At 35.6% G+C, this 26,615-nt stretch overlaps 1 protein-coding gene across 4 annotated transcripts in view; it reads right to left on the reverse strand.

The window, feature by feature from the left end:
* ATRNL1 (attractin like 1) overlaps nucleotides 1-26,615 on the reverse strand; it is a 433,015-nt gene that overhangs the window by 332,282 nt on the left and 74,118 nt on the right. For 3 of the 4 annotated variants that reach the window (XM_077182835.1, XM_054637523.2, XM_077182836.1), the window contains exons 10-15: nucleotides 24,566-24,720; nucleotides 16,781-16,865; nucleotides 14,959-15,167; nucleotides 12,626-12,744; nucleotides 6,942-7,074; nucleotides 5,507-5,688 (exon numbers count right to left, since the gene is read on the reverse strand). In XM_077182835.1, the coding sequence (XP_077038950.1) occupies nucleotides 5,507-5,688; nucleotides 6,942-7,074; nucleotides 12,626-12,744; nucleotides 14,959-15,167; nucleotides 16,781-16,865; nucleotides 24,566-24,720 (883 nt within the window). Of the gene's footprint in view, nucleotides 1-5,506; nucleotides 5,692-6,941; nucleotides 7,075-12,625; nucleotides 12,745-14,958; nucleotides 15,168-16,780; nucleotides 16,866-24,565; nucleotides 24,721-26,615 lie in introns of all 4 variants that reach the window. The other variant, XM_077182833.1, reaches the window with a different exon arrangement.

Below are 26,615 nucleotides of genomic sequence, written 5' to 3' on the forward strand. Positions count from 1 at the left end.
TCTTTACTCAACATATAAGTGGGAAGAACATTACTCCTCCAGAGAGTACTCTCCTCCTTCAGAGAGTTCTGAAGATCTGTTCCTTATTTCTATATACGCATATCTATAAAAACTCCCTTGACATATAATATACAATTCATTTTAAAACAACATCAATAACTCAAAAGCTCACAAAAGAGCATTCTAGGCAAGTTTAAAAATCAGTTCAAAAAACAGAACAAAAAATAAAAATCAAAAAACAAAACAATGCAATACACAGCAGGTGCTCAACTCCATCTTGGGAAAATTTGTCATGAGCCTTACTAATGTTGCGGTGGATAACACAATCAAATATATATTGTGAAATATTGTATAGCTTTATCCCACTACACTATTTAAAATTTGGAATTGCCTCTAGAATATGTTTGTCCTCCCGTCCATATCATTCTGTATATATTTTAGAATCCACAGCCCATCTTAGAAACTTTATATTTGTGCTTGAAATACAGCTAGTCATAGCTTACCTGTTTTCACAGAATCACCTTTTATAGCACTGAAAACAAGTTACCAAAAAACCTTTTTAAATGAGACATGAAATATTTGAGAATTATTAAATTCTGAGAAAAATTGCTAGGCAAGGCTTTATTTTTCATCTGACAGAGGAACAAAATTGCAATCATATAATGCATACTAACAGAACATTCTGTAACCTCATCTACAGATATTAAGATGAACATTAGATCAACTTTTGGCCATAACATGAATCTATAAAAAACTGATCAATAATAACTTAAAGAATATGTTCTTCTCTCTTTCTAAATCAGACTATTTAATTTGTTTTTAAATAGTAATCACGTAACTATGTTAGAAAGAAAAATTGTGTAACCTTAACTAGAAAGCTAATAGTTCATGTTAAATCCACTGTTTAGTCAGAGAATTTAAATGAGATTAAGTTGCTTTGAGATCTAAAGTGAAAGGGATCATTTCTACTGATGACACATTTTTTCAGGTACTACTGCTGAATCAGCACTAAACTAATGAGGGCTGAATAATTTGCAGATGAGTGAAGTGAGCAAGACTACCTTTACTGAATAGCCAAATACCACTGAGGCTCAAAAACCTCCCCTGTTTCTTAATTATGCAAATTACTGAGGAATTATATATCTCTTTCAAAAAATGTATATGCACTTTTATTTAAATTCCTTTTATTTTGGATCTCAAATTGTCCTGAAAGTATATAATACACTACTGTCTCATTTTCTGTAATGTGCCCCACAACACCTTATAAACAAAATTCAACAAACTTCTCAGGAATTGTTTGAATTCCTGGATTTATTGCTCTAGGATGAAACATACAATTAAACTTTGAAAATACTGTGGCCTCTCAGTGCTCATATTTCCATAACATTCACAATTTGGAGAAATTGCTTGCAGTTAATTTGACTCTTTTCTGCACCATTCTGAACAAAAAACCTACTTCCTGAAAAAGCAGCTCTGTGAAGAGAAACAACGTGTGTTCTATGGAGGGTTTTTCATTCCTTAACTGCAGCAATTCTGACTATGTCAGATACCAGCACACTCCATGTTTTGTAAATATATACCCAGTGATTGACACATTTTAAGCAGTGGAAGAAAGATTTATAAGTGTCTCTGGATCTATTGGACACATGTGATGCAACCTGGATGAAATTAATAGTAGGAGTCATGTGTCAGGTCACCTTATTCTCCTACTCTTTTTAAACTTTTCTGTAGTCCAATAGGTTAAAAAAACCCATGAAATCTGTGAAACTGATAAAACTAGAAATTCCCCAATTTCTATCTACAGAGATTCTAGCTAGTATTTCAGTGAGACTTTGGTTTCTTCTTGGAATTTCTTCTTTATAGGGGACAATTTTAAGGCATTTTCAGGCATCCAAAGTGAGTTGAGCTCCCCCAATGCTGGATGTAGGAAAACAGTTAAACTAGAGGTGAGCTAATGGACAGCCAATGCAACAACTGTAAAATAGAGACAAAGTGCTAAAATAATTTATTAGACTTCTAAAACCACAATAGGAAAGTGAGACTGGTAGAAACTGTTCTAAAGGGAGTAATTCAGAAACCAAGAGTAGATGTCAACTTCACCACAATCACACACATTATCAAACCACAGAAACATAGAGCCCTCAGAGAATACTTGGAGCTAACAAGGAATAACATTGCTATGCAAAGCTCACTAATTAACTGCAACCTACACTCAAGTGTAATTTATAAAAAGATGCTTAGCCTTGTGAGCCCAGAGTCAAAGGAAAAGTTGCAACCAGTTTATATAATGAAAAGCTTTGTGTATAACTGTTCTCTTCTTCCTTTGTGCTTACTACACCAAAACTAAATCTTCTCAGAATTTATTGCATGCTAACAAGAAAATTATTATTTTTAGTTAAATCCCACAGTAGCAAGCAAACTCCCAAGAGAGCTAATTGCACTTTTAAATGAATATACAACATTTGAATATTAGCAGGAACAATAAATTAACCTCATATTGCTGTTTCATCTATTTTTCAGAGAAATTCAAATCTTCCTTTTCATAATATTTTGCTTACTAGGTCAATAAAAGCATGTAAGAAAAAAACATTAAGTGTAATTTTTCTTTAGTGTGGGAATCTGCAGCCTATCCATTGTGTTTACTTTGGCATTCTTTGACAAAATTTAATTTCTTTTTCATAAACAATACAAACTTGACTTTAAACTGCTGGTGAGAATTTTAAAATACATTTGCAAATTCAACAGTGTTTTGAGTTCATACCACACAGAACTTTGTTTTGTCCCTTTCTTTAGTACCAAATGAATCTTCTCCTTATCCTTTAAAAGGAGGCAACCTATTGATTTCCAGTTTAGTATTGGGATTAGGAGAAATTATTTATACACAATGAGGTTTGGAAAGGGTATGGAGACAATGGCAGCCCCCTCCCTCTGAATCTTCCCAACACATCAATGTATTATTCTAAACATGATAAAGAAATTGTCCTAAATTTGTCCCAGAGGAGGGACTTTGTGTATTAGGAAACAATCTACAAAATCACATGATGTTTCTATTAACAATAAAGAATGCTGAAGTCCTCCCAGGCTGTAGATTTACTGATACTATTTGACAGTTTGTAAAATACACAACAGCTACCTAAGTTGCTTTCCATTTCTCAGCGTAAGAATACCAAATAACAAGGAGATAAAGTCAGAATCATATTCTTATTTCCAAATGCTGCTCTGACACATTCATTAATCCTGAAAAGTTTTTTTTTTTGTTTTCAGGTGAAACTGAAACTTTTTTTCTTTCCCAGGCTAAAGATTTTAAAGCCTTCAACATTTACCCACCCAAGTCAAACTCTACTGCAGATAATAGAGATTTAAACCACCGTGTTCACCTTACAGCAGCTCTGACTCCATTTGTGAACTCCCCACCAACACCTGTTACAGAAAAAAGCCATCTAAAATGAAATCTCACTCTTTAAATCATTATGATTGCAGTTGGAGAGGGAAAGGCAGGCAAAAGAAGATCAAGAAGTTTCAGAGAGCCTCTGTCACACCTGATAACACATTTAGGATGTATCACACTGAGTAAATGCAGCTGGACAGATAGATATGAATGAAAAAAGATCTTTTCCTTTCCAAGTGCCACTGAAAACACCAGGATAATTCATGGCAGAATTTCATTAGAGGTTCTGACAGCTAAATGATTGTTTAATCCAAGATAGATTTTTTAAAGTGAATAAATTTGTCTACAATTGCTTAAACTATATTTGAGGTATCTCAAATTTACATCACCACGCTGGCTCAGGATGTACTTCATTTAAATAAAGATATGCTCAGGAGGATGTCACCTTGCAGAAGTTCTAAGCTCTGAAATGTAAGAAAAATCTTGCTTCCAAACACTACAACAAGCTTTTTCTCATCCACACCTCAAGCCAGTCAGTCATAACAATAATCTATCACACTTTATTAGATTTGAAGGCATCCTGTGCAGTATTTTAATAGGAATCAGGGGAAAGGAAAGCAAAAAGGAAAAAAGGTGGTAAAATAAATAACCATAGCAATCATGTTGCCAACATCATTCTGTTGTTGCTTTTGTTTCAATTACATTTTCAACATTGACTCATCAAAGAGTGGACAGACAAAATGTGTCTCAAGGCTGCAGTAAATACAGTATCAGAGAACTTCTGACACAGAATGATTTCTCTCCTTCATTAGCAAAAAAATAGGAAAAAAAGTTTATTTCTAGTAAAAAATACTTCCTCTGTCCAGTTCCTTTATTGACTTGGGAAAAAACATAAAAACCTCAAGTACATAACCTATGTTTGAATCTGCATTTTGCAGTGGAATGCTAAAAAGGATAAAAGACTACTTTTGTCCAGAATGTGTGTCCCTAAGCTCTTGCTCTCAGATTCAGAAAGAACATAAAGGCAATCCTTAACTGCTATTTCCTTGGAATGATCTCAATTCCTCTGCAGTGAAACAACTTCATAAATCACATACTAGTTTGATATAAGCTTTAATTAGTATCCACAATTATCTTTCATTTTCCTGTAACTTTAAAAATCTCAAGCTACTTAAAAATTTGAAGATTTTATACGGACAAAGTGCTGCATGTTCTACAAAACTAAATACACACTCCCAAAAATGTCCCTTGCTAAGAACAACTCATTTGCTTGAAAAATCCAAATCATATTCTGCTAAGACACCCCATCTGAGTGTGCACTGCTGGGTTTCACATTTCTGAGCATTTTTACATTTCATATACTTTAACCAGTGATGTTTAAACATCACAAAAAGTATTTGAATATTTAATTGCCAAAAAATTGAACCTGACCACCCAGTGAGAGATGATTTTTCTTCTCTTCTCTAGTTCCGCACTTCACAAAAGTAATATGGATCACTTTTTTTAAGGAATATTCTGGTGTATTGCTGTATTTGCCAGAGGCATGGAAGAGTTTTCAACTCTCTCTCTCTCCCCCCACCATCATTAGAGAAAGCTAATTAGCTCCAGCTAATTCCAGTACTGCTAGGAATTGCTCCATGTTTTGCACACTAGTGCAGCTTCTCTGTGACCTTTTGATCCCACAAACCAGTTACAGAGCAAACTGCCTTTTCTGGAGAAGTCACACCTGCACTGGTGCATGGAGGTTATGCATCCCTATTGCTGGGGACTGCCTTTGCCTGTGTTGAATTTCAGGATTACCTCTATCACAGCTGAAACCAGGACACAAAGTCAGTGTTCCAGGCATTCTCTTGAGCAAATACTCTCTTCCAAGTAAACGGAAACTTTTAGCATTTCAATCTGGTAAGGGGAAACCTTGGGAGCTGCTGTGTGATTTGTTTTAAATCTTAAGATTTTTTCAAACCTTAATATGCTACATGTGACTTATACCAGTCTTTAGCACCATTTAGCACATTTCTTTGAAGGCATAAACTTTGCTCTGTTTGGACGATACCCTAGAAGAGATTTCTCAAAGCCAATTTGTTTCACATAAACACCAATTACAGTTCCTCAAGTTACCTGAAGTGTATACTTCTGTATTTCATCCAGAACAAATTCCACTTCTTTTGAGGTTGTTAATGAGGCGAGATTTCCACTCAAATTGTAGCAGTACAGTTTGGCATTGTCGTAGCTTTCCCGACTGGAATTTATGTGGAGGCAGGCATCTCCAATGTGATTCCATCTCTCCCCACACAGGTGAGCTGGTGCAAAAAGCATACAATTAAAACTGATTCAGAAAAAACTTTTAAAAAACCCAAGGGAGTCTGAATTTTATCTTCCTGAGATCATAAATCTAAATTGCATCCCACACTCAATTTCCCTTCTCACATCACGTAAATTCTGAAATAGCAAGTATCATCAGACAGAATACTGTATTGTTACAGAAAGAAGCCTCTAAGAATTTAAAAAATTATTTTTAGATATTTGCTAAGTTTCAGCATAATATTTTTATGCCACTATTTCTTCCCTGTATTCAGAACTGAGCATAACTAAATATTAAGATAAGATTATGTACATAAATAATAGTTTTAGCAACTCCTTTTATTTAAGTGTTATGTAAATTTTGAAATCTAACTGTCCTAGAATTAAGAAATCACAACTTTACACTATCCTTGCTTTATCATACCTTTGCATTTTCTATTTGCCTAAATACCAATGCAATCCAAATGATAGAAAATTCAGATAACATCTCTCTTCAACATTTTACAGCATTACTCAGACTCAGATAACTATTAAAAGATAAGTAAGAGCAACTGTTATAGTCAATCTACAGAGATTACATAAAGAGAGTTTTGAACTGCAGAGAATTGTTATTTAATGAATCATCTCTGTAAAAAAAAGTATTCATTAACTTCATCTGGACATAAAGATCAAATGGAAAAGGTTCTGACATCTAACTTTATATATGTAGTTATGAATACAAAATAAATACTACTTCAGAATGTTAACAGTCACCTTCTGAGAATATTTCACATTAGCATTTTAATATTCACTGCTTTTATATTAGTACCAACATTAGACAACTAAGAAACTAGATCTTGGGCTCTATCTGCACAGGAAAATTGAAGCATAATTGAATGATAATTTTTCAGGTAAAACCCCAGCTAGCAAAAGGAGCAATGTCAGTGTCCAAGGAGCAGTAAGGCCCCAGAATGGCCATTCAGCTCTGCACTCAGTGCTCCCTGCAGGCCAGGGCTCATCTCTGCCTGTGCAGAGGCACAGTCATTGTGCCTTCACTAATGCCATTATCTGCCTGACACAATTAAAGGTAGCACTGACACCCCAGAGTCAGGGCTGAAATCACATCTGGGTTCACCTGCACAGGCACAGACAGGCAAGAGAAGCGAGCACAAATAAAACAAACCCATGGCTGCTTATGAACAAACATTCTCTGCAAGAACAGAGGAGGCTTTCCCAGGTTTGCAAGCAGCTGTGAGCAGCAGTGGCCCCTTACCAGGCAGTGCCTGGCACTCCTGCTGCCGCTGGTCCCACTGGCAGTTGAGGTGCAGGGAGCAGCTCTTGCAGCTCGTCAGTTTATTGCAGATCTGCTCATTCCTCACGTGACATTTCGTGTAGTTTTTAACCGACTGCAAAAACAAGCAGACAAAGCAGCATCTCAAGCAGACATCTATGAAAACAATACAAGTCAAAATGGAAATACAGAGCAGGTAGATCCTTCCCAGAAAGTCATGGCCACCTAAAAGCTGGGCTGAATTTAAGCTCTTTATCTAGAATCCTTTACCAGAGCCAGAATGCAACACTAGAGTACAAACCACCCCACTTGTTGTACACAACTGAGTGTCAAATTGAAGAGGCCAATTCCCTGTACAGAGAGCAGGAAGAGCTTAAAAAACTAAACTAAATATTTATTTCTTAGATACTTTAAGGTCATACTTTCCCTAAATTATTTCATCCTATGCAGGTTAAAGCAAGAAAAATAGTCAAACAGAACATAAAAAATGGCACAAGGTGCAAAATAATTACATATAACTGACTGAAGGTGCAAGAATATGCTCCACACACAATATAAAACCAGGGATAACTTTATTCCTGTGGTACCTTAGCATAGAAGGAAAGCAGTAAACACTGAAAGAATTATTACCTGGGGGCTTTTATTGGATTTGGTCAGTGTTTGGTTTTTTTCCTGAGAACTGAGGTCTTCCAAGTTAGACATTTTGAATACAAATCTTTCTTCCCTCTGCATAGTACTTTTAATTAAGACATTGTATTGATACCTGATTTAATGAACTGCCCTAAATCCTCAGCCAATTCATCAGCTCACCTATAAGGCTCTCTCTACCAACTTAATTTCAAGGTAATAATTAAAAGTAAGTCCTAATGCAAGACAGCTTTATACTCACAGAACAGTTGAGATTGGAAGGGACCTCTGGGAGTCCCTCGTGTCAAACCCTAACAAGTCTTGTCTCTCTTAAACAACAAAAGATTAAAATAATACATGGCAGCAATAATGGATTGTACTTGGATAGCAAATGCATGATTTATTGAAAATGTTGGTTACTTTCCTTTCTATTACTCTCCAGGAGTATGATTAAACAACTTAGAGAGGGACTGCATGACAATAAGTTACACAGTGGTTGGTACTGGAATATGGCAGTGATAGGGCAGGGGGGAGAAAAGCTGTCTCCTTTTATTTCTGTTTTTTTTTTAAAGTCCTGAAATAATGCATTTGTGAAAGTGAATTCTCAATCTCACACAAAACCAGCTTCACTCCAGTTGAACAACACTGCTGTTGAGGCCTTTTATTTTATTTTTATTTTTTGCCTTGAATGGATCAGATGCCTACCAGTAAGTTTGTTTTCAGAGGTCCTGACTTTCTTCTGTTCTATAGGGAAGGCTACTTTGAAAGCAAAAAGAACCAGAGAAGCAGGTCTAGGTGCAGGCATCTGCACCAGAACACGAAACAGAGCCAAAGGCAATGCCAGCAAGTAACAGACTTGTTACTATCTAGGCCAAAAATGCACACAACAGTAAAGCACAAAAAAAAAACTTCGGTACAAACCCAAAATTTAGTTTCCCTCAGTCATGAAACATATTCACAAAACTTCCTGAGAGATGCTTTAAAGTGAATTTTAGAGCACAAGTAACCACCATCTGCTCCTTTACATCTGCTCAACTAATACTCACTTTTAACATTTCGTTTTTACATACCCTTAAGCATTCAGATTTCTTTTTTAAATTATATACTCTTCAGTAGTATTACATACAGATTACAATTTTCCACCTAAGCTGAGATATTTGTTCTATTTCTTTCTAATCATGAAGCTTGTAGTGTGCTGGTTATTTCATGTTTAAAATAAAATTCAAAGTACTAGTGACTGTTCTATAATAATATTCTTTGTTGTATTCCCTTATTCCCAGCATTTATTTCCCTTAAATCCAATTTAAACACTGTTTGCCTGAAAATCTCATTAGTTCAATGTAGATGTGACTCCAATAGGTAATTCACATTAACACAATATTAAGGTTATAACTTAAACTACCAAACCCAATGAAATTCAGAAAGATGACAGTCCATCTGTTACAGAACTTCTATATTGCTGTAGGATATTTATAATGTTTACACTCCAAAGCATGAGTAAATCATGTTATGTATAAAGCCTCCCTCATGTCTGATTTACTTAGATTTTTTTAAGTACTGATCCTGATATGGTAGTATATAGACAGACTTATGAACTGCAGTGATTTTCTAGTGATTTTCTGAATATTTACTGGAGAATGAAAATACTACAGTAGTTTATCTTAGAATTTCAGAAATCACTATTAAATTATGTACCTCTCTCCTCCTCCTGGATTTTTTCAGGTTAACAGTATAACCTTGTCTAGTTTTCCTAGTGTAAATGTAAATTATCAATTTATAGATTCACTATTATTTCCCTGAAGCTACTCCCAGAACTTGCTATTGGGTACTTCTTACTCATAAATTTTCTCTGTTTCCTCCAAGATAAATTTGATTCTATTCATATTTCCTTCTATTACTTTATATATTTTCTCTTGACTATTCTTTGAATTCCTCAAATGTAGGCAGATTACCATGATTACTATTCTTGGTATTAGTGTATCATCCAAGGACTCCTATTGTGAAAGAAGGAGCTTTCTGGAAGCAATGCAAACATGAAAAAAAAACCCAGGGATTCTTGTCTTTAAGGCACTGTGTAAAAATATTTATTAATGTAGGATGATAGGTCTCTTTGAAGCCTCCTCTAGTATCCAATTTCCTTGGCAAAATGCTCTTTATCATCCCCTTCATGGATTTGACAATGTTTGTTTTATGTTGCCACACTCAGATAAAGAACTCTTAAATCACACACCATTCTAGGCTGTGTTTAGGTAACTGTCACCAACGGGGCTTTACTGTATTGCACGTCTCCACATGAACCAACACACAAGAAATTCAGTCAAAGAGGAAACATGCCCCCCTTATAGGAACATGCCCCCCATTGGAGCTTTTGAAGGCAATGACATTTTCAAAAATGCAATACTGGGTGGAGGCAGAAATAAAATAATTCAGCTATGCCTCAACATACTAAGGCTCTCTTTAAGGCTACTTAATCAATTCTTTTTTTCTCCTCAGAAATTAAACAAAATCGATGAAGTAAATTTTTTTACTCTGAAATTCAATCTCTCTCTGGTCTTCCTCAGTAGAGAAAACTGCATTTTATTGCAATCAGTCAGGCCTCTCCAGCAATTTACCATTTTATTTGGTAAAGTACAAGAAGATTCTGCCTTTATGGAGCTTACTCCTCCACGGTACTACTTCATGAAAAATGACATCTTGTAAAGGAGCAGCAATCTAAAATGAAATTAATCTCTCCCACAAAGCCTTTTCTTTTTTTTCTCCTTTTTTTTGGTAAAGACTTGTTTCCATTAAAAAATATAGTCCATTTTCTGCACAACATGATCAGCAGCAAGGGAGTATCATTTTCATAGGATGCAAGATAAAGCATTTTATGTGCAGACATAGAGGGTGAATACAGTTTCATAAACATATTAAGCAGATTCAGATCAACCAGGCATTGCAAGCTTCTGCTTGCAATGACATCAGATATGAATGTGACATACATACATTATCTGTATGATCTATACCTTGATGATGCATGAGTCTGCACAGGAGGGGAATACAGTGTCCTGCTAATGTGCTGGCTCACATCAGAGGGTGAGCACAGGCAGGTGAATGTGCATCATCAACACATTAGCACTAATCACAAAGTCCATCTGTCCAACTAGAGTTACTTCAGGGAAATGTCCATATTTTACAGGCCTTCCAACCAGCAGAGTAGCCACACTTTGCAGTGTCTGCTTTGCATCTATCTGTGACCATGAGGCCAATGCCAAACTGGTTGACAGCACATCTTTAGTAAACTGGCCAGTTTCCTTGAGGCAGCAGCAGATTTTTATAAAAGATTATTGTCATTCTCATCTGGAGTTCTATGATCTAAGTCATAAATCAAGGCCTTTGTACAGCTGCAAAGGCTCCTTGTGATGTTCCTAAGTCTACAGCTTGTTATCCCATATTACCATCACAGTGCTGTCACAACATTTCCATTTGTGGGCCTAGTCCAGAAGTAGCAGTCTATGAAAATGGATAATCAGCCTGATCCATTCTGGTTTTCCACATGGTGCCATTCTGTTGATGCTATTTTGGTGGGTTTTATTGAAGCTGCAAAATTCTGCTTCCATCATCTCACGGCCAATAGAGTAATTTTGCAACAGCCACTTCCCATTTATGATAGCACCTCTTTCCAGAAGTCATTTTGATGATTTTTTGCTACCCCATTCTTTAGTAACTACACTAACAGCCTTTGCTATCCACTTCAAACCCTAAATAAAAGACAGGAAATGATACAGAGCAGACTGGAGCATCGTTTGCTAATAAAGCTGACAATCTTAGTCATGAAAGGTTGTCAAAGAAGGACACTGAAACAAGAAGTTTGTGCTAAAATACCTAGTGCTCCACATTTATTAGGGATCATTTATTAGGAATGAAGATGGTCTGCTCCTTAGCAACTATTCCTTGTTCAAGAGCCGAAAACCACAGTTAGAAAATTAGCACCTAATGGAGAACAATGTGTCAGGAAAAGAAGGGCCCTTGAAGATCACAAAGGAAACTAACCATTAGTGCCTGGAATGTGAAATCCCTCTGACAGACTTATAACATGACTACTGATGAATTTGTGTCTGCATTGCTTTTATTAGTAGTGACTAGCTACAAATGCCAGTGATTAGAGCTGGCTGTGCTCACCCTGAACGGGCAAGATTTGAGTCACAATCAATCCAACTCACACCTTAATTTGTCTGGAGAACAAGATTGATTTGCATCAGGTTCAAGCCAGAGAGCAAGATACTTTTACTAATGAAAGTGTGTCAAGAAAGGATTTTGAACTCAAGTACAGCCAGGTGTCTGTGGACAGCTGAAAAGTGTAAGGAGGCAGAATTTATAATGCTAAAACACTGTTGTAAGCTTGACAAAAATCAAATGAACAAGCAAGAGATGAAGCAGCTGGTGAACAACAACATAAAGTATAAAACATGGCACTAGGCAATATGAAAAAGAGAAAACTATAAACTTGCACGAATCTATGTGATCTGATGGCTTGTAGTTAAAAAGATCAGAACCAAATTATCACAAGCCAATGGACCTCACGGTTACAGAAGCTCATATTCCTTTTATGAGATGACAAGTGACTCCATAACAAAGAAAACCATTTTTATGATGATCAATGATCAGAAGACCATGACTAATGAGACTGGTGTGGTCGTGTTTGAAAGGGGAAAAACCAAACAGCACCCTTGATGGGATTCCATGGTTTCTGCCTGTCTACTGTACACCACAAAAGCACAAAATCCAAGTTAACAATGGCTCTGACTTTTTGAATGTTATTAATTAGGGGATAAAAGTATTTGTCTTCAGAAATATATAGTAGGCAACACACCCCTGAAAAATATTTGTTTTACTCTGAAATAGATTTTTTTGCTGCAGTCCAACTCTGCCTTCCACAACACTTTTAGCTCAAAAGCCTGGAAAACAACTTTGTTTGCGCTGAAAACAAGCAACTACTAATCTACTAGACCTGGGAAAGGAAAAGTACTGCTAACATGCTCAGATTTGCCAGGACTCACCATGCTGCAGTTGCTGTTTGCTGAAATGCACTTCTTGTCGTCGCACCACTGGCAGCCGTTGGTGTTGGCGGTGCAGCTGGCGCAATCCGCGTACCGGTAACATCTGTCGTCGGCAGCAGCTGCCACACAAACCAAACAGAGAAAAGGAGAATAACGCCACATTTCTGACACTTCCTCAGAGCTTTTCCTGTTACGGCCTTCATTTGAACTCTAGCCATTCATAAGGGTTTAAGTTACTGTAGGAAATGAATTCTATTCAGTTAATAGGATTTGCTCCTTTAAAAATTCCTTCAGCACCAACTTTATTTGAAGGTTCGTAAGTCTCATATCAACTAACGGAATATTCACTGATTTACAGCATGAAAGCTCTCCTAGCACAATGCAGAAATTAAGAGTATGAAAAACTTTTTTCAAGTGTTTTTCCTTCACTCTTTTAACATGGAATAAAGATTTTCTTCAAATGTAGGATTCTATAAAAATATTAGATGGCTATGCAAGAAGACGAGATAAAAGCAGTAAATAAAACAATTTAAGACAGATATGAACAAGACATGGACATTTTAAATCTTTGTAAATTAATTTATAAACCTAATAATGACTGGTAAGTTAAAGCTCTGTCCTTTAGCTACAAAAAGTATTTGAAAAAGAGTTAATGTTATATTCTTAATAATGGGACTTGGACTAAAATTTAGGTTATGTAAAATCATTTAAGAAAAAAACTATTACTTCAGTTTAAAGGAGGCAAGGTTTTAAAATTCATCATAATGCAAAATAGGAGAATTTGTATCATCTCCTATGCTGATTACTATGTTTAATTCCTGTTTGGTTTGGCTCCTTTAGTTTCAGGTTCATGCAAGCTTAAAAGATTCTCTTGCCAGGAAAGTCTTGTCATCCAAGAATTAATCTTTTGAAAACCACTAAAATTTCTGCTTATCCTTTAAATATTGACCATCAGCAGTTTCGCAGATGATACTCTCAACCAGGTAACAACTGAGCCAAGTAATGTAAAAGAATATATGAAAAATTCACGTTTGGCAAAAAATTACCACCTGAAACTGGAAGAGTATGACAGCAGTGAAACAGTGCTGTCCATACAACTTCTTCAGAACTGGAATTATACAGACCTCATCTCTTCCAAGTTGAGTTGTACTTTATTTCCACTGCAGAACCTGGACTTGAGAAACTGCTCCAAATTTTTAATTTTCCTTCAGCCTGTCTGTGCTTTGTTTTGTTTGGCTTTTATAAACACCTGTTGCTATGATCAGCTTTTTATAAAATCCACTTTTATCTGTATTACTTTTGAATATAATGCCACAAGGCTTATTTGCCTCTTTTATATAGATGAAACTTTCTAGACTGTAGATCTCTAAAAGTTCTGTACAAAAGCCATTTTCCAGAAAACTGTACCTGGATAATGTTTTTGTTATATCACGTACCTTTTTTTTTCCTGAGTTTGAGACTTTATAGCCAGTCTAGAAACAAGTACAAGCTATCAGAAAAATAAAATGTCTTGAAGTGTTGATTAATAGCAGTGCTAGTAACTTTTCAACAAACATTAAACACAGACTGGCAGTTTAATTGTATGGCAGTTTGTACACACAGCACACAGCCAAAGTCTGGGAAGCAATTTTACACTGTGCTGAAAGGAAAGATGCACAGAAAAAATAGTAGGTGCATGTAGCAGGGATAAATATTCTGTTCATGTGACATATAAGAACAACACTTTCACAACCAATTTATTTGTGACAAGCCAAAATGCTTAGGAATAGGTTGGAACAGTTATTCATAACAGTAAATTGCTGTTTCAAACAATACAGCCATCACAATGCCACAGAGAAATTCATATGACAAACTTGAACTCATCTGACACACTGCAAAGGGCTTGTTTGCCTCAGGTTTTTTTTCCAGCTGTGCCTGCACTATATTCTTCTGAACAAATGCTTCTGTTTCATAGGTAATCTGCTTGAAGCAGTGATGCTTTCATCTCTTACTGGGATGCTTTCCTCTCTTACTGGCACTGGCACACACAGGTATAGGAGTGCCATGTGGCCATAACACCAGGTATCACTTGCAGTGCCCATTTGTGCTCTCACTGTTCTGCTCTGCCTTAGCACCTTAAACTTGTGCTCTTTTGCATCTACTTCTCTGCATAAAAAACACAAAAGGATTGCAGAACTGAATTTTCTTTCTAAAAAACAGATCTCTTGCACTGGCTATTCTCACAGGAGAACACTCTTAACATTTCAGTCACCACTTCCATGTGGTTACTTCTTTGGGGGTTGCCCACCCCCATCTCCTACATTGCATTACAAACCTGACTAGAATTCACTTACCTGTTTTCTTGGGACATTTTGCTCTAAGGATATTATTAGCATGTCCAGATTCCCAAGATTCACAATGTTTCTTGTTCCACAGACACCTTATTCCTGGACGAGCATTTTTGCACAGCTCTTCATCTCTGAATGCTTCACAGTTGGGAGGCTTGTACACGAGGATGTCATTCAACAGAACACTTGAAAAACCCCCAAATATATACATGGACCTATTGGAGAAAAGCAAGGAAATTTAACTGTTATTGTAGACACATTTTCTTGATTTCTTATCTTCTTGATGCACAATTAAAAACCCACATACAATCATTAAAAATATCATATTCTTTCTCTAATAAAGACTCTATCAGTGGCTCCTTTATTGGTTACATTTTCAATTTATTTCTCCATGGAAGTTGAGAGTTTAAAAAAATTGCTGAAAGCTCCCTGTGCTGCATTTATTATGGAGTGGCATATCCAAATATCTGGGAAAAAAAATGAAGAGCTTTGAAAGAATTTTTGCAGTTAGATATTGAGAATAAAGCATGAAATACTGGCCTGCTGAAAACAAGAACATTCTTTTCAAGACAGGCAGCAACAGTTGGCAAGATGGATATTTGTTTTTGGTAACATTTCTGGTGCAGTAGCTGCTGACACAGGAAGCAAAAGACTAAACCTGAACCCTCACCCTTCTCATTAAAACTAAGAACTGTCTCAGGTAAAAGATAGTAATAGAAAGCCTCTATATTTCTTGTATGATATACTCTTAAAACAGAATTAATCACAGAGTTACCAATAGCAGAAATCTGGAGAGTGTCTTGTATTGCACTGTTCTGGTACCAAAAACCCTTCCAAAAATACCACTATGTTCTTAAAAAACAAATACATTTTTAATGTAATTAATAGAAAGTGACAGTTCTCAAAGTATCAGACATGGCTTAGATGGCATAAAACACAAAAATCATAATGAAAAACTATCAGTTGCTGAATTCATTAATTCCAAGTAATTTTGTCTTAATAAATAAATCTGTTCATTGATTAATGTCAAGTGCTCTGTGTACATACTTACAATTTAGTGTTATTTTTGCTAAAAGCAGTAACACTCTTATTTGTAGCATTACTCATTACCTCATTTCTGACCTATACAGGATCCTTTTATAGAGGATCCTTAAGTTGCCCACAAATATTTCAGTACTGACTTTATTAGTGTGATGCATAATGTAGAAGAGGTACAATGATCTATAGTACTGCAACTTCAGATACTGGGCCAGTTGGCAACCAGCAAAACAAAAGCTGACAAGGTAAAAATATACATTTCTTTAATTAAACAATATACATTTCTTTAAACCTGACTATTGTTTTCTACAACTTTTCCAACTTAATATCATCTAGTTGCTGGTAGGCTTTTCCTCCTTCAGGTAGTAGAGATGATGACTGTATCAGTATCATCAAAATCTTCCCTTTTTCCCAGCAAATTTTAGTTACATGGTTATACATGGTTATTTTATGACTGTAGAAGAATTATAGCATACTGCAAAGAGAAAAATATTTCTTCCATCACGCCTAAGTGAGGCTTATAGTTGATACCAAATATGAAATTCAGTGTAGCCTTCCAAGCTGAGAAAACACCTCAGTGCCCTGGAACATTCACCTAAAATGTCACTGAACAGATCCCCAGCAGACTGGGGATTCGCTGTACTGATTACCTGATGAGCACTACTTTCTTTCCCTTTTAATAAGTTATATCAGTTCTGTTATTGAACCATACTTCACTTAAATGTGACTTCTTCTACAGGTTTTTCCTTCAGAAAAATGGCAAGCAAAATTTAAGAGACACTTCATTTACCCATTACTGACAACAGCAGTGTGACCAAATCTGTTGACATCTCGATGCAGATTAGGTTTTGGTAAAATCTTCCATTCATCACAAGCTGAAAGACAAAACACCAAGCATATATCAAATAATTTGAAAAGTTTTCAGCAAAATACATGTGAAGTATATTTTAACCACTCAAGGATAAATCAACTCTACTCCTTTTAGATGCATTTGTAAGTAGATGCTTCAAGAACCTGTCAGCAACACTGATCTATCCTAACATTTATCAAGACCATAGGACATTCACAGAAGAGTCCCTTTATTACAGCTACAGTTGTCTGCCTTCACAGCCAGTTTCAACACCCACAGGACCGAGCCCTGGCCATTGTTGCTATCAAGGGATCAGTCATATTGCCCTCACATTTACACATTCTCAAATTAGCTAAAGGGTTTCAATTTATAAGTATTTAATGGAATATCTATGGCAGTGAACTCGGTTCTTTTCTTAAGTGTTTTAAGATAAACTATCACTCCTCCAGATGCGCAACCCATCTCATTATTGTCTTACTTTTGGTATCTTGATTTAAGTATGCTGCTAACTACTTTTCACATACTTGAGAGGAATGCTGAATCAGGATCTCCATGTCAAATTAATTATTCAAGCACATTTCTTTTGGAACTGCTGTACACAAATGAGGTTTCAGTGTGGTTTATTTTTTCTTTCCTGACTAGAGTTTTAGTTCTTTAGAATAATTACTCTTTTCTTCATTATTTCCAACTTAAACTTTACTGACTTCATATATTCAAATCCCACAGTAAAAGAAATAGGGAGCACCTACAGATTGAAGCCTCAAGGAAAGTGAAGGGTTTTTGCACCTTAATTTGGGTAGAAGCATCTCTCAGTAGTCAGATCATAACACCTCACTCCTCAGCTTAAGAAACCAGAAATGGATAAATCCAGGAGGAACAAACTGTCTTCCAAGCTGGTCTCATTCGCAGTGTCAGAACAGCTCAACTCTGCCAGTGCTGCTGTTCTGGCACTTCTAATGCAGAAAATCGTTCACTGCAGAAAATTATAGACAGCAGCACCTTGTGCAGCCAGCATCCTGTTAGCAAAGCACACTGGAACACCCTGTGCAAGGTCACACAAGGATGGACTCGGCACCCAGGAGGGGATAGCGTGGCACAGCTATGGCAGCAACACCACTAAGTCAACTCGGGCTTCCACCAACCACAGCCTGAACCCATTAAGAGAGCCAGTGTGAGACCATGGCTGTGATAAATAAATCAATTACACCTCTTTATAAACTGGAAACAGAACCTAAAAGCACATTATTACTGGAGTAATGCAGATGGCTCAAAGAGCAATAATTTTGACATCAGGTGGTGGACTCCATGGAATTAGCAGTGTGAAGAAAGTATAGCAAGTTTCATGCATGGTCTTAGCAATACATCCCAAAATTCTTACTTCTTTCTCAACTCCTACCTTCTATCACTATCATTGTTAACATTATGTTATCATAACACTATGGAATTATTAATACACTTCATCTTTCACACTTGTTATTTTCTTATTTTCTCTACTTAAACAGAGTGGTGAAAGTATGCACAATGCCAGAGAGATATTCCTGAAGCAGTTTCAACCAAAAAACAAGCATTTTAACGATTGACCAGCAAAATCTTACTGTTACACTTTAAAATCAAGTCCTTGATGCTCTTAAGTGACTGCACATTAACAGACACAGCACGTGCGAGCTCATGTGCCTTTGATGGTAAAGGAAACAATTTAGGAAACCCACACTAAATTTCCATCTGATTTTAAAACTCACACTAAATTTTCATCTCATCTTAGGAAGTGTTGACATTTATTTTCTTATTTTTACAAACATACACATTATGAACATATAGTCTTTCCTGTACTTAGAAATTTATTTTAGAAAAAGTGGGATTTAACACCAAGGGAAGATCATAAAACCATATTAAAGGCTGATTTTCAGATGAGGAACCCCTGAGGGCTGGAGATATAATAATTCCTTTCTTACTGATGGTATTTTTCAAACTGGCAGGTCTTTTCAATAGAGTACAAGAAAAAAAAGAGGGAGGAAAGCTTATTACAAATAGCCTCCCCTCTTATCTTCTCCTAGACTTCTCAATAACTACTGAACACTGAACAGAGCACTGTGCAAGAAAAATTCTTTTGCTCAGCTTTTAATTCGTGATGTGAGTTTCTCTGTACAGTTGATTAATACAAAATACAGATAGCTAGCCAACTGATTTCTGGTGGTTTTCAGTAAAGAATCAAATAGAACTCATCCCTGCCCATCATCTTCAAACTCTCTTTGAACCACTCTAAGCACCCAAATTTCCAGACTTCACTGTACTGTTCCAAAAAAAAAGACAAATGGCAAATGTAATATGATTTACAACATGACTTATCAATATTACAGCATTCTGTGTGTTGTGTGCATTATATTAAGTCTAATAATGATGGTAAACTGTGTAGCAAAGAATAACATCTTTTCCTCCATAAAATGTTATGCCCTCAAGGCATTTTACTGATAGAAAATGGAAGATAGTTGTATCTGTTCTGTCTGTAACTAGGTACAACACATAGCACATGGAAACACACTCTGCTTTTAATAGAACCAGTTACTAAGCAGATGAAGTAACAATACTAATAAGTTTGGAATAAACTTATTAGCAGAATTTTTAGCCACTGAAAAGTACAAGGAGAAATAAAGGAGTTTTTTTCTTTCTATTACAAAGGCTTCTGCTTTAAGAAAAAGCTGTACCACATTATAACATTAAAAGACAAAGTTTCATCCTCCTCCCTGCTGTAGATTAAACAGTTCCCAGATGATACAGGAGTGGCTCTGACAGTGAATAGCCAGTCACACACATTTCTGTGATGAAACACCACAGAAATGCACTGGATTTGAAGCAATCCAGCTGAGAAAATCCCCACTTGAACTTTGCACAGGGTACTGCTCTCCAGAGCCCTCACTCCAACAGGTCAGGCCTCAGCACATCTCATCTACAACCTACTGGCCACATTGCATTACTGATACCAGAAAGGATGACCTGGACATTTCACAGGAAAGTTTTCAATGCTGCAACAGTAACCATACATTACTGGAAGGTTTCTCAGTCTGATTTTATAGGGAAAAAAAGCAAAAAACAAAACAAACCCCAAGCAGAAAACAACCAAATAATTTCTAATGAACATTATAGTGTCAGTAAAATACTTGAACACAGAATTTGATTTTTAAAGTTTAACTAATTAGGCTTACCAAAATGTGACTGAACGGAAGAATAAAAAAATAATAGAAAAATAAAAATAAGAAGAAAAGGTTGTTAGGATAGTCTTTAAAAAAGAGGTAACCAATGTTCCATACTTCACCTCCAGGATCACATTATTATTTTGGCATTGGCAGACTGATTTAGTGACAACCTATTACTGCATTCAGAGCTTTGTTTTAAGAGAAGGTATAGGAAACCTTAAGGTAGTTAATGCTTACATTTATCAAATCATTTCTAAATTTCAAACTATATAAATAGTTTGAACTGCCAATGTATTTATTCTGCTCAATCACACTGCAACAATGCAGTGCAGCTTTATGTGCTACATAGAATCCAATGTCAGCTTATGTTTCTATTTTCTTTACATATTTCTAATAATTATTAAGTTCATTTTTCTTTTGTAAAAGTAGCAAAGCTGGTTCACAACATATGGACACCATTATACCTCTGTCTGGTTCTCGTTTATGACTCTGGATGACCAAACACTGAACATAAACAGCTAAAACATCATGAAAGTTATGTACTAGGAGAAAACTTATTTTCTGCATTTTTCCACACTTCATAAATATTTTTCTTTAATCAGATAATAAAAATCTCCTTACTCTCAGGAAAACACAATAGCAAGTATGTTCAAAACAGCATGAATTGAATTTAAACTCTAGAGCTAACATCTACAACAGAGTCTGTACATATAACAGTGACTCCCCAAGCAGTAAAAAGAAATCAACAACCTCATGCTTTGCTATTAAAGGGAGCAATTAGTGCATTATATTATTATGGCTTTGCTCTTCTAATAGCACAGCAATATGGAAGTAATTGCTGTTACAAACTGCACCAAAACTGCAATTATAACTTAAGGGTTTAGGAACTCATAAAACTTAATCTTTCACAGGCACTGATTTACACTTTCTTTGTGATAGCACATCGATATCCATTTGTAACTCCAGAAAGAGGGAGAACTGCAAAAATAGATGTGTTCATATTGGGAAAAAAAATAATTCACAGATATTAAAACTACTTCATTTTGTTAATGGCAAAGAGTAAAGATGAAACAATTTACTTTACAAGCAAACAATTTATGAATAAACAATTCATTTTTATTACAAAATACAAGCAATAGGTTTGATTACAAGTGGAACTAAAGTCAATCTCATGAAATCATTTTGAATTTTTTTTTTCAAAATAGGAAAATGTTTCTAAGCTTTGTTTGAATATCCTAGAAGAAACTTAGTACTTCACATGCAATATTGTCTTTCATAAGCAATTGAATTTGCATACAATTTAATCCATAATAATAAACTGAAATCCAGATAGTAACAAAAGAAATATTATGGAGTATATTATTAGTGTAAACATATGGGTTATTGCACTTCTCCCACAGATCCAAACAATGCAGAAACCCAACCACCACTAAGAGAAAGCACAGAAACAGCTGCCATGTTCCCAGGATTTCAGGTTTTGGCTTTTATAGAGATTCCCTGACCATAATTCTCTGTACATATCAAGGGTATCCAGACACCTTAGCAACTGTCAAATGTGGAACAAAAGGACTAAGACTGAATACTTCATAAACTCAAACTTAAGGAACTTAGGCATGCAGAGATCTATTTACTAACTGCACCATTTTAGCCAGAAACTAAAATAAATATCCTAAGTCTTTTAAAAAAAGCTTTTATTTAATTGTATTTTAATACTGGTCTCAGTAGTTAGAATTGCTTTAAACTCTGATTCTGTGTGTCTAATAATCTATTTTTATCTGCAAATTTTGCATGTGAATACTCATAAAATATAATATAATTATTTTTCTAAGTTCTGCTTGGAACAGAAATCTAAGTTTTAAGCATATGGGGGCCCTTGTAAAGAAAAGCCATAACCATCATTCAGAAAACTGCAGGTCAATCCCAGCATTCAAGACTGTCCCCACTGCCAAGCTTCCTCTTCCAGAATAATGAAGCAATTACAGCACAGCTGGAAAATACCTGACCTCTACAAGAATGACCCTCTGTGTTTTTTTAAGGGGCTTCCAGAGCAACCCAGGGGCAACCTGGTGGTAAAAACAATCAAAGCAGAACAGAAGTATACCAAGACCAGATTTCTAAAGCTCATTTTCTTAATGCAGCAGTCTTCCCATCATGTATTTACTGCTATATAAGTAAATATATCAAGTCACATTAAACTATGAAAATCACAGCATCATAGCAGTTTTTATAATGTCTCCCATCTCTGTGTCTTCACCTTTGACAAATTTGCAGTAGGTATTTCAAATTACTGAACTGAGCTCTTGACTCATGACACATTTAAAAGTCTAAAACTTGTTGCAGACTAAGCTCAGAACTTAGAGAGCAATGAAAAGCAGAGGGGGAAAAGGGAACTCTGTCCCAAGCTTGGTAAAATGGATTGCTCTCTGGAGAGACTTCTCTCTGTGCCTGGACTAGAGGAGGAGTGGGGATTACCAAACTGCATTAGAAGCCAACCTTTCAGAAAGCTAAGCTTGGCTGAGATGAAGCCACATGAACAGTTATTCCACATTAATATGAAAAGCAGTGTTTTCATGGGTAATAAAAAGCTGGAGCAATCTATCCAGAGGACTATGTCACATATAATAAGAGAGATAATCAAAAGTACTCTCTAGCCCAACTTGAACATAAATAGCATAGGCTCTATCTCCAGGATTCAGCTGGTTTCCAGACAGCACCCATTTTTTACAAGACAAGGCTAATACTCCATCACTTGCAAGGTATCTAGGAAATGTGATGCTGATAGCATCATATATATTTTTTCTTCCAAGCATTGTTCAAAAACTCATGATACAAAGTAAATAAGATTCTGAAATATACCTATTGCATAATTATTTAATTCTTTATAAAATATTTCAAGTTTTCTGAAAAATATGTCTTTATCAAATATGTGCTGTGAGATTTGTTTCTAAGTTGGTAAAATGAATATTACAGAAGAGTAAGTCTGAATCAAATGTCTTCATATAGTCCATCTTTTAAGATTAATTACTACATCCAAAGAGTGATTACTACATCCACTTCTTTTGTACTTCATCAGTTTCCTAACACATGGAGAGTGTGACTTGCAAGAGAATACAAATACCAAATTAAATACAACCAACTAGACAAACCAAAATATCGTTCTACATAAGAAAAAATACTACAAAGCATTTTCATGAGGATGATAAAAAACTATCAGTGTGTGAAAGTCAGAAAGTTACATTAATTCAGATCTTATGACTCACACTATTGATCTGTAAGTGCACATTTACAAATAAATGCAGACCAATAAATAATACTATGCTCCAAAATGAGAAAGGAGCCCTGTTTCATTAAAAATTAAATCCACATGTAGACTGAAGTGAGAACAAAATCAATAGCTCACAGCATCAGATGCCTATAAGAAGGTATGGAATATGCAATAGAGGGTTACAGTAAAAACAAATCAGCTGTTTTATTTATTTTATTTATTTTATTTTCAGCTAAGGCATTATTTGCACACCCATTAAAAATAGCAGGAATTAACCCATATATGTTCCATGTACTGAAATTAGTCATTATTCTTGTTTTAAAGCAAAGACATTGCATTGATATCTACAGTGAATGCCATAAAGAGCCACTAACTAGTCCTGAAAGAAGGATCATGTCTCAGCCTCTTCCACCACTGTAGGCAGCTGATAAACACTTGCCAAAAGCAGATCCAGGCAATATCCACAGGCTATGCTCACCAGGAGCATGCATGAGTGCATTTCCCAGGCTGCTCTGACACATTTCCCTTTTTTTGGCTCTCAGGACAAGAGACTGTGCTTTTTGGCCCCAATGTGTGCTGTATGATTATATTTAAAGCCCAAATACAAAGTATATGTTTATATTTAAAGCCTATGCATAAAATATGAACATGAACATGAGGGAAGGGAAAAACTATTTATGGTAAGAACAGCAGTGACACGAGATAGGAAAAAGATTATGGACTCATTAAATTCTCTTCTATTTATAGCCTCCACAATCCTATAGGGAGGCTTTTCCATAAGTGTACAGCTCAAAGGGTTGGAACCACTCACCAGAATGAAAGCTGACACCCACCCAGTCTTGTCTTATCACACAGTTTTCCTCCAAACTGTATTCTTATCATATATTTACAAACAACAGTCTTTTTTGCTCTCAGCCACCCTTGTGAAATTAAATGTAACACATCCTTTTATCATCTCCTAAAGGCTCCTCATGCTTCACTCAGCTCTAATACCAGCTGCCATGTAGTGCCTTTTTTCAGTTTGTCTTCCTTAAAAGTGTGTTGCCAAAATACTAAAAAATATTCAGGGCCTTGAGAATGGCATGGATGCTGCTACACCTTGCCCCACAAACCAAAATCTTTAGACAAAATGGAACAAAAATCTGTAAAATTTATAAATAACTTGAAGGTGTTTGGGATCAAACTATAAAGAATCACATTAGCTGGACTTGAGAAAGTAAAATTGTGGCATTTAAAACAAAAATGAGAAAAAACCAGCAGAACACATACCTATATCATATGAAAGAAAGTCAGCAGAAAAACACTTTGCACCGTTGCTCAGGGAAGTATCATTATGAGTGTTTCCACCAAAAATGAGCATAGCTCCATTGATTAAGACAGCTGAATGAAGGTATCTTGCAAAGCCACTCTCTTTCAAAATAGTCCTACAAAACATAAGAACAAATACATACTAACACATGGAAAACTGGATATGGGCATCCAGAAAATTTGTACATGAAAGCAACACAAAATAAGAAAAACAGTAAACTACAGTTATTACTCAGTAAATACAATGACATTTAATCAGATTGCTTCTAGCACTACTCATTTTCTCATGACACAAAATATATATACATTTAGTTAAAATATGACACTTTTAGTTAAAATAAAACAGTTTGCCAAATAATATAGCTGAAATTAGTTTTAACATGTTTATTTTCCTCAGAAATGATTACTGATATGGTAAATTTTACTCAAAACTGAATGAAAACTCATTCATAGCATTAATTCCTATTCTTATATATGCTTAGCCATGTTAGCTTTTTGCTCAAGAAATGCAATAAAAAATTCTTTGGACAGCTAAAATAAGCCAAAAAGCACAGTCTCTTTAGACCATCCTTAAATTACAAAAGGAAAAAAAAAAATCCTAATTAATTGAACACAGAAAAAGAAACGGTAGAAGGCATTCTAGGTACATTAAAAACACTTGCACTGCTTCATAAACTTATTCAGACTGGTAAACTCTAACATAGCAAACTTCAGTGCTAAAAAAAAACAACTGTCCAGGCAATTGAGGCTTTGATCTCTGTCTTCATTCACTTCAGCCTCTGTGTGTGTGGTCTGCTTTGTGCCAGAGCAGTGGCACAGCCCCAACAGTAGCCAAGAGCTATCAATGCCACAGTTTGAAAGGGGCAGATGTGGGGCCAGTAGAAAGAACAGAATACAAACTTGATTCAATCCCAGCAAATAAATCTTACCAAGGAAGAGAGTAACCATCTGTGGGTTTTGCCAGATGAATTAGTTAAGCAGACCAGCTGTAGACATGTTTGTGAAGGGCTGATTAGATCACCAGTACAAAATACCTTCTACATTCTCCTAATAACCTTTCATTGTTTCAGTAATCTAAGTTTACAAGTTTAGACTCTCATTTTCATTTATGTTACTACACACTGCTCCAATCTACAATTAAGCTGTTAGTCATTAATTTCCTCTAAGAAACTGACTCAACAATCTTTCCTTATGAGTGAATAATACTGTCTCTCTTGAACCACTCTCATATTTGTTCAGTATTTTTACATCATCATCATGTTTGAGAGAAAAGGTTTAAAGTACATCTCATTTTTCTTACATAATAACATAAATCAATCAACAAACTTGAAATATTTTAAGTGATAAAAGATTGCATAATTAAACAAGTTGAAAGGAAAGCATCAAACCTGAATTCTCATATTATTATTGAAAAAAATTCCCCCCTAGCCCTGGAAAGTAACATCAAAAGAAATACCAAAGACTAAATGAAAATAAATGAGCTTTTTTATTGCTTAAAAATGTGACAATTCCTTCAATCCACTTACATACCCACGTATGTGCTTCTGCTTTTGACCTCTTTCTTTTTTTCTTTCCTATTAAGCCACTTGCTTTTCTCTAGTGCATTTCTGATTTACATACTTTGAAAACTGAGCACCAAATAAGTGTGTTTTTCTAACCACGAATTGGCTTGATACAGGATACTTATGGTACCCCCAGATAAATGTGGTATTTGGGTTCAACTCATCAGTTAGCAATACAGAAAGTTAGAATTACATGCAAGTAGAACAAGACATTATTTTTAAGTTATTTTCAACTGGCCATGGAGGAATTCTGCTGCTATGACTTGAAAGAATGATAATATCCTAAGAACATGTTATCTTTGTCCATTTAGACTACAGAGACCTTCCTGTCTTTTGCTTCTCCAGTTTTCTACGGCCCCTATTGCCTAATTTGCACTAATTGCTATACACTAGGCTCTGCCTTGATGATCTGCCTCGCAGCTGTCTACAAATAGTTGTGTTGATCACTA

The sequence above is a fragment of the Agelaius phoeniceus genome, chromosome 9, assembly GCF_051311805.1.
Source record: "Agelaius phoeniceus isolate bAgePho1 chromosome 9, bAgePho1.hap1, whole genome shotgun sequence".
Lineage (NCBI taxonomy): Eukaryota > Metazoa > Chordata > Aves > Passeriformes > Icteridae > Agelaius > Agelaius phoeniceus.